General features: G+C 34.3%; 1 protein-coding gene across 1 annotated transcript; it reads right to left on the reverse strand.

The window, feature by feature from the left end:
- Positions 1-696: 696 nt before the first annotated feature.
- Positions 697-5985, reverse strand: LOC122508786. Its single transcript, XM_043622332.1, has one exon. It carries the CDS (start codon positions 5983-5985, stop codon positions 697-699), a length of 5289 nt encoding a protein of 1762 aa, XP_043478267.1.
- Positions 5986-9007: the final 3022 nt, after the last annotated feature.

The raw sequence follows: 9007 nt of genomic DNA on the forward strand, positions 1-9007 counted from the left end.
TATTTATAAATTAATTAACTCTACAATATATAACACCAAAATCAATTAACAAAAATACAATATTTTCATAAACTTTAAGTTCAATTTAGTTTTAGTGAAAAAATACTACAATTTTCTAAAACTTTTAATTTCACACGCAAGATGTTATTAAAAAATGATGCAGCGATCACAAACTGTATTTGTTTGCACATTAAATTTTACTTTAACAGGATCGCCAATTTGATTGTTCTTCAAAATTTAGATTTTGAACTATGTATTAATCACTTATCATAATTGAAATTATGATTTCGAAATCTGGTTCGTTGCTGAAACTTCAGCAATAGATGAACTTAAACCTTTAGTATTTGGCACTAATCATTTTGAAAATTAAAAATAACAAAGTTAATTTTTTCATAAAAAAAACCAACATTTATTTCACTATATTACATTGTTTCATTTGTGGTATGAATCACTCACTCACTCTCGAAAATCAACATTAGAGACTTGCCCTTTCAAAGGGAAGACGACAACTGTTTTTAAATGCGCAAATTCAATTCAAAAATGAGAGATATCATTCAGGGACGTAATACAAATTTAATTCTCCTTAAAACTAATTTCGTGGTTTTGATCATTATTTTACAAACCGCCCGCCTTGAAATAATTAATTTCAAAAGAAATTCGTATGACCATCGAAAATAATAAAGTGTAAATTTCGCATTAATCTTTTTCCTTTAAATCAACTGGTAACATAACAAGTTCAGTAATTGGTCTTACATACTCAGATTCACTTGTCTTTACTCTCACCACTCGAACATGATTATCGGAACTCGGAAAACATTGAATTACTCTAGCTAAATTCCATTTAGTAGGGGGTAAGTTTGGTTTTCGTAATAAAACCATTTGACCGACTTTAATAGGCATTTTTTCGATTGTCCATTTAGTTCGATGTTGGAGGGATTGTAAATAATCAGTAGACCAACGCTCCCAAAAATTTTCAAACATTTGTTGATACTGTTGCCAACGAGACAATCGATTTACATTGAGATCTAGAAGGGAGGGTTGGGGTACTGCGTTGATAGGTCCACCAATCAAAAAATGCCCCGGAGTCAAAGGATCGAGATCGTCGACGTTATCGGTATAAGCTCCCATAGGCCTTGAATTTAAGACTCCTTCAATTTGACATAGTAGGGTTGTAAGTTCTTCGAAAGTTGGAGTTTTGTCTAACAAAATGCGTTTTAAATGCGACTTCACACTTTTGACTCCAGCCTCCCAAAGTCCTCCAAAGTGAGGAGCTGCAGGAGGGATAAAATTCCAAGTAACTCCATCGTTAGCAAGTATATTTTGAAATTTTGGATTTGAGAGAGTTTGCTTATGATCATTATTTAAAATTTGATCTGCACCCTTAAAATTGAGCCCGTGATCACTGTACAAATGAGTGGGGATACCGCGTCGTGCCGAAAATCGTTTATACGCTGCAATAAAGGCCTCTGATGTGAGATCAGATACCAGTTCCAAGTGAATGGCCTTTACTGCAAAACAAATAAAAAGTGCTATATAACATTTTTGTGATTTGATTCCGCGACCGCCCGCCATTCGTACTTGTAACGGACCTGCGTAATCAATCCCGCAATGAATAAAGGGTCTTTCTGGTTTTGTAACTCGAGGCTTTGGTAAACCTGCCATGATTTGTGAAAGTAATTCTGCTTTGATTTTGGTGCATGGAAGACAGCTAAACAATACAGCTTTGATTTGAGGACGAGGGTTAATTAACCAAATTTTTTGTCGAATGGTACTTAATGTTAATTTTGATCCACCGTGTATGCATTTAAGGTGAGCATCGTGAATCAATACTTTAACTAATGGATGTTTAGCAAGAATTACAGGATGTTTAGAATCAAAAGGACGATCCGATTTGTTTAACCTACCACCCACGCGAATAAGACCATATTTATCAAGAAACGGGTTCAAGGAATGGAGCCTACTTTTTTTAGACACTGGTTGTTCATGGTGAAGGTCATTCAATTCTAAAGGGAATAATTGTTTTTGGAGAATTTTATATAGAACTTGTGTAGCTAGTGTCAATTCATTAGCAGTTAAAATATAAGATTCCTTTTTTACTTCGTGATTTAAAATACGCTTTTGGATAATAGCTTTCTTTAAAATTTGAATATATTTTAGAACAAAAGCGGTGACTCTAACGGTTTTCTTCCAAGATGATTTGAATAGACGATCATTCAGACTGTTGACATCTGGAATATTTACATGATGTACAACGAGTTTGCATTCTAGCATGGATTCATCTGGGGAAGAAATAGTTTGATTAGGCCATTGATCTGGAGGCTTGATCAGCCAATCGGGTCCATTCCACCACAAGGCAGAGGATTCAAGTTCTTCAGGGGTTACACCGCGTGAAGCTAAGTCAGCTGGATTGCTTTTTGTAGGGACGTGCTTCCAAATTTCAGTTGGTAAAAGAGTTTGAATTTCTGTGACTCGATTTGATATGTACAATTTCCACTTGGAAGGGTGATTGCTCAACCAAGCGAGTACCACTTTCGAATCAGTCCAGCAATGTACCAAAAGATCCTTGAAAGCACGAATTCCTTTTACATATGAAATGAGTCGAGCAAGAAGTAAGGCAGCTAGCAATTCCAATCGTGGAATTGTTTGTCCTTTTAATGGAGAAACCTTAGTTTTGCTTGTGATCAATGAGACTTGAACCTCTCCCAATTGATCAATACTGCGAAGATAAATTACAGCTCCATATGCTGATTGTGAAGCATCCGCAAATCCATGCAATTCAGCATGTTGATTTGTTGGATGATTAAAATTCCATCGAGGAATTAATATATTTGGAAGGGAAGTTAGTGATTGAAAATATTTTAACCATTTTTGTTGCAATTGTGTTGATAGAGGATCATCCCACTGAACTTTACTTAACCAAGTATGTTGCATTAGGATTTTTCCAGTCACCAAAATTGGTGATATCCACCCTATAGGATCAAACAATTTTGATAATAAAGAAAGTGCGATACGTTGTGTTAATATTTCAGGAATTGTTAGAGTAATTGAGAAGTGAAATGTATCTGAATTAGCATTCCATGCGATTCCCAAAACTTTAATGCCATCTTCCTGATTCGAATTTAAATTCCAAGAGATTCCATGATTAGAAGAATCAATATCTGAGATTAGATCAGGATGATTGCTAGCCCATTTTCGTGGCTCTAACTGAGCCTTTTGAAGTAATTCGATTACTTCATTTCGAACTTGCAGAGCTTCACCCTTTTCATGACCTCCAAAAACAAGATCGTCAACAAAGGTATCATGTTGGAGAACGATAGATGCAGCTGGAAAGTTGCTACCTTCATCATCAACTAGTTGTTTTAAAACTTGGAGGGCAAGATACGGAGCTGATCGAGTTCCGTATGTTACGGTATTCAACTGATAATCGATCATGTCAGAATCTGATGATGATCGCCACAGTATCCGTTGAAAATCTCGATCTTGGGGATCAATGAGGATTTGGCGGTACATTTTGGCTATGTCAGCCAATAAGACAAATTTATATGAACGCCACTGAGAAACAATCATTAATAAATCTGATTGTAATTTGGGTCCGATATGCATGCAATCATTAATTGATTTTCCATTCGTAGTTTTACTAGAACCATTGAAAACTGCCCTAAGTTTTGAGGTTTGGCTAAGTTCACGAAACACTGGGTGATGAGGCAAATAAACGATTAGATTTTTGGATTTAATTTCATTGACGATACGACTCATATGATTCAAAGTCTCATACTCAGTCATAAATTGAGTATATAGATTTTTAAGCGAAAAGTTTTTTTTAAATCGAGATTCAATTCTTTTGAGAGAACGTTCTGCAATAAGTCGAGATTGTCCGACTGGAGGGGGAGATTCTTTAAATGGAATACGAACCATATACCGACCATCCGGAAGTCGGGAATGAGTCGTGGAAAAGTGTGATTCACAAAATTCGTCATCAGGAGACAATGGTTTTTTTGAAGGAATGTCTTCCACTTCCCAAAATTTCGTAATTGAAGAATTTAATTGATCAAGGGATGCACAATGATGTACAGAAATAATTGGATCACTTTGAACTTCGTCTGTTTGGACTTGTCCTGATAACACCCAACCAAAAATACTTTTTTGTGCAATAGGCTCATTTACCTTTCCTTTTTTTATCTCGTTTAAAATTAATGCTCCGTAAAGATCAGCACCTATAAGCATATGAATTGGTTCGTTACTTGAAGGATCATCGGCTAAAGGAAGATTTTGTAAATAAGGCCACTTTTCTAATACAATTCTTTTTTCAGGAATGTAGGAAGTGATTTTTGGAAGGACTAAGGCTTGCGTTTGGAGAACAGGAGTATCAGTGTGAAGTGGCATAAGATTAATTTGAACAGCTGATGAAGCTTTCCCGGCTGAAGTTCCACTTAGTCCCGATAACGTCGCCGAGACTCGAATTCGTTTTGCATTCAGGGCTGTTGCTAATTGATTAGAAACAAAGGACAGCGTCGAACCTTGATCTAAAAGAGCGCGAACTTGAATCTTTTTATTAGAATCAGATGTTACACAAAGTCGAACTGTGGCTAATAAAACAGTTTTTGTTGTTAATTTATTAGAAAGTGAAAAATGTGTTTGAATAATTTTTGTTTCATTTTTATCTTTATTCGACGCTGAGCCTTCATTCTTTTCTGTATTGGGTTGACTCATACTGTTTGACGTGTCACGATGAAGCATGGTGTGGTGCTTCTGTTGACATTTCTTACATGTATAAGTACTCGGGCAATCTTGTGCCTTATGATTCACACCTAAACAATTTGTACAAAACTTTAAATGTTTAATTTTATTATACCTATCGAGAGGTGATAAACTTTCAAATTGTTGACATTTATAAATTTTATGATTTTGATCACAGATTGGACACTGTGAGTTTGGAAAAGTTACAACATATGAATTTGCAGTTATTGGTTTTTGTTTACGCGAGGACGATGCTTGAGATTGAGCTGATTTTGTTTGAGATTGATTTGACCTTTGAGCCACCTCAAAGTGATTGAGTGCTTCAAGTGCACGAATTCGCGATAAAAGAAAATCATTAAATTCTTCGAACGTAGGACATTCTGTGTCATTTGAAATATGTAACTCCCAATCACGTTGAGTTTTGGCATCCAGGTTAACAACAATTCGATTAATTAAAATGTCGCTGTATGATTCTGTAGGACGACCTAAATTTTTAAGAGCTGAAAGATTTCGTTGTACAGTATTTTGTAAAGTAATTAAACTCGCAACAGATTCCTTTTTGATAGGTTCTAATGCAAAAATTTCATTTAAATGTGAATTTACAATTGCACGAGTATTCTCATATCTAGTTTCAAGCAACGCCCATGCACTAGTAAAGTTTGTTTCTATCATTGGAGTATTGCAAATTAATTCATACGCTTCACCTTGAACAGATGATTTGAGGTAATGCAATTTCTCCAAATTTGATAAGTGTGCACAATTTATTATTATAGATTTAAATGAATCTTTAAATGGTGCCCAATCTGTGAATTTACCCGAAAACGTTGGGATACTTATCTGTGGTAGTTTAACATTGGAATTGCCTGGTGTTGGTGTTGATCCTTGAAGATGAATTGCAGTAGTCTGATATGCATTAGCCTTTGTCATCCATTCTGAGATTATATCTGTTGTTTCCAAGTATTTTTCTTCTAAATTCTCGTAACATCGTTTTTGAAAATAAGATCGAGTCTTCTTGTCTTCATTTGAAGCTGCGTGATGTATTTGGTAATGACGAGAAGTACAACTGGCCCAAGCCGTGTAAAGATGTTTTGATCGATTTTCTAGAATTGGTCCAGTTCGAAATTCTTCAGTAAGTTGACAAATATAATTCATTGATCTGTAGATTACATCGACTTCTACTTGTTGATCTTGTAAGAGACTATTTAGTGAAGGAATCTCTTTTATTTTCTTGGTGTCGTCGTCCGTCATTGTTGTGTTGGTTGATAGCAGTAGCCTTGAGAAGAAAGTTTTCGTTTTCAAAGGCTAGCCTCTGTATTTTGGATACGAGTAGATTTGTTGTGTGAGTAAACGAAAGAGAGGACAGAGAGAGTGTGAGTAATGAGCTGATATTTTGAAGGTATACGTGACCTTCTTGAAATCACTAATGGCGAATTTTCACCGATATCGAGTCCAAAATGGCTAAGCACATGTTTTAATTTTCAGAAAGAGCACATTTCACTAATACAAAAGAGTTCATCATATCCTGGCAGGATCGCCAAATTGTTTGCACATTAAATTTTACTTTAACAGGATCGCCAATTTGATTGTTCTTCAAAATTTAGATTTTGAACTATGTATTAATCACTTATCATAATTGAAATTATGATTTCGAAATCTGGTTCGTTGCTGAAACTTCAGCAATAGATGAACTTAAACCTTTAGTATTTGGCACTAATCATTTTGAAAATTAAAAATAACAAAGTTAATTTTTTCATAAAAAAACCAACATTTATTTCACTATATTACATTGTTTCATTTGTGGTATGAATCACTCACTCACTCTCGAAAATCAACATTAGAGACTTGCCCTTTCAAAGGGAAGACGACAACTGTTTTTAAATGCGCAAATTCAATTCAAAAATGAGAGATATCATTCAGGGACGTAATACAAATTTAATTCTCCTTAAAACTAATTTCGTGGTTTTGATCATTATTTTACAGTATTTTTGACGCATTAAATGAAGTGTGTTATTAACAAGGGTTTTGTAAAATAAAATCACCAAGTTTAGAAAAATTTATTTTTCTTTTTTTAGGGTTCCGTACACCTACGGTGTATCGGCGGAACCCTAATGGTGAGACTCTGTTGTCCGTAGCCAAATCGTGTCCCCCCCCTAGCGGCTAAACTATTTGACCTAAAGAGCTCAAATTTGGTCCAGATATGTATTTTCACTCGTAGATTACAGGAAAAATATAGCGAATGTGATTGGACGTGATAGGCATAGCGTTGTCAAAGAAATAACAAGATTTTTGGCCAAAAATGCATAAAAAGTGACCATTCCCCCCCCCCCTTAACTTCTAAACTATTCGACATGGAGAGCTGAAATTTTGCATGCTGGTGTATTTTTACTTGAATATTACAGGAAAAATATAGAGAACTTGATATGTAATGATGGCCATAGCGTTGTCAAGGAAAAACTAAAAAATTAAAAAAAAAAGTTTGTTTTCCCTAACTTTTACATTATTTGACCTAATGAGCTGGAAATTGGTATCCTGGTGTATTATTACAGTCTGACGACAAAAAATTTATTTAAGAAACTTTAAAAAAAATTTTTTTTTTTAATTTTTTTTTTCAAAAAAAAAAAATTTTTTTTAATTTTTTTTAGTTTAAACACGTGGCATTAAATATTTTAAGGAAGAGTGAAATTTTAAGAGAATAAATGAGAGATTGTTTTCTGACTTTAATTTCTTAACTAAAAATAAAAAAAATTGGACAAGTGCGAGTTGTACTCGCACTGCAATGGCGGGTTCCGTACACAAATATTAAAACAATACTTGCAACATTTATTGGTAATTAGTAGAATTAAAATAAACAATTAACCACTTCGGTGGCGTAGCGTTCCAATTGGTGTTCCACGTCCCTGGCCAAAAGTGGCGAAAATAGCGAAATGGCGTTCCAACTTTTTCTAGATTTTTAAAGAGTATATTTAATTTTAATCTACTGCAACAATATGTTTCTATGTTTCCAATATCAGGGAACACAAAAATGACAATAAAAATTTTTTTTAAAAAGATTTTCATTGTTTTTTTGGACGTTGCAAAATGTCATTTTTAATACTTTTCTACGAATGGCGTTCCACTTTCACTCAAATATTGATAAATAAACTCAAGATCTTTCTGTGGGAAATAATATTTATTTATATCTTAAAATCTCTGAATCGTAGAATTGTGTTATAGAATCATTTGTAAATTGTTATAAACAAATTATATAAACAAATTATATAAACAAATTGTTAATTAAGAAGATGTGTTCAATGAATTTTAATAAAAATTGTTACTTGGGGGTTTTTGGGGTCGCTGATAACGAATCCGATGTCAGTTTTTAAAAATTCAAAATGGCGGATCCAATATGGCGGACGAGTTTATAAAAAATTGATTGAATTCGCTTGAAACGTTTTACTCGGGGGTTTTTGGGGTTGCTGATTAGGAATCCGATGTCAGTTTTTCAAAATTCAAAATGGCGGATTCAATATGGCGGACGAGTTTATAAAAAATTGATTCAATTCGCTTAAAACGTTTTACTCGGGGGTTTTTGGGGTCGCTGATAACGAATAAGATATCAGTTTTTAAAAATTCAAAATGGCGGATACAATATGGCGGACGAGTTTATAAAAAATTGATTGAATTCGCTTAAAACGTTTTACTCGGGGGTTTTTGGGGTCGCTGATTACGAATCCGTTGTCAGTTTTTTAAAATTCAAAATGGCAGATATAATATGGCGGACAAGTTTATAAAAAATTAATTAACAAAAAAAACAAAGAAAATACAAAAAATAAAGGACCACAAAATCCTATCGCTGCAGCCTCCTTGTGGGGTGCTCTGGGTAGCGAATTTCTCTAGCGAATGCAGGTTGGTCCTTGACATATAAGCAAAAAAAATCTTGGCTCACTTTTGTTGCAGCTCATAATAAGTTACTTTCCTGACTCATTTTAACTGTTGCTTTTCATGATAAACTCATATGAAATTCCTAATAAGCATCCCTAAAAACCCCTGAGCAAAACGATTCAAGCGAATTCAATCAATTTTTTATAAACTCGTCCGCCATATTGGATCCTCCATTTTGAATTTTGAGAAACTGACATCGGATTCGTAATCAGCAACCCCAAAAACCCCCGAGTAAAACGTTTCAAGCGAATTCAATCAATTTTTTATAAACTCGTCCGCCATATTGAATCCGCCATTTTGAATTTTGAAAAACTGACATCAGATTCGTAATCAGCGACCTCAAAAACCC

The sequence above is a fragment of the Leptopilina heterotoma genome, unplaced genomic scaffold, assembly GCF_015476425.1.
Source record: "Leptopilina heterotoma isolate Lh14 unplaced genomic scaffold, ASM1547642v1 Lhet_57, whole genome shotgun sequence".
NCBI lineage: Eukaryota > Metazoa > Arthropoda > Insecta > Hymenoptera > Figitidae > Leptopilina > Leptopilina heterotoma.

Excerpts from the sequence above, each read along its gene's own strand:
- LOC122508786 (XM_043622332.1), bottom strand. The coding sequence starts at position 5,985 with ATGACGGACGACGACACCAAGAAAATAAAAGAGATTCCTTCACTAAAT.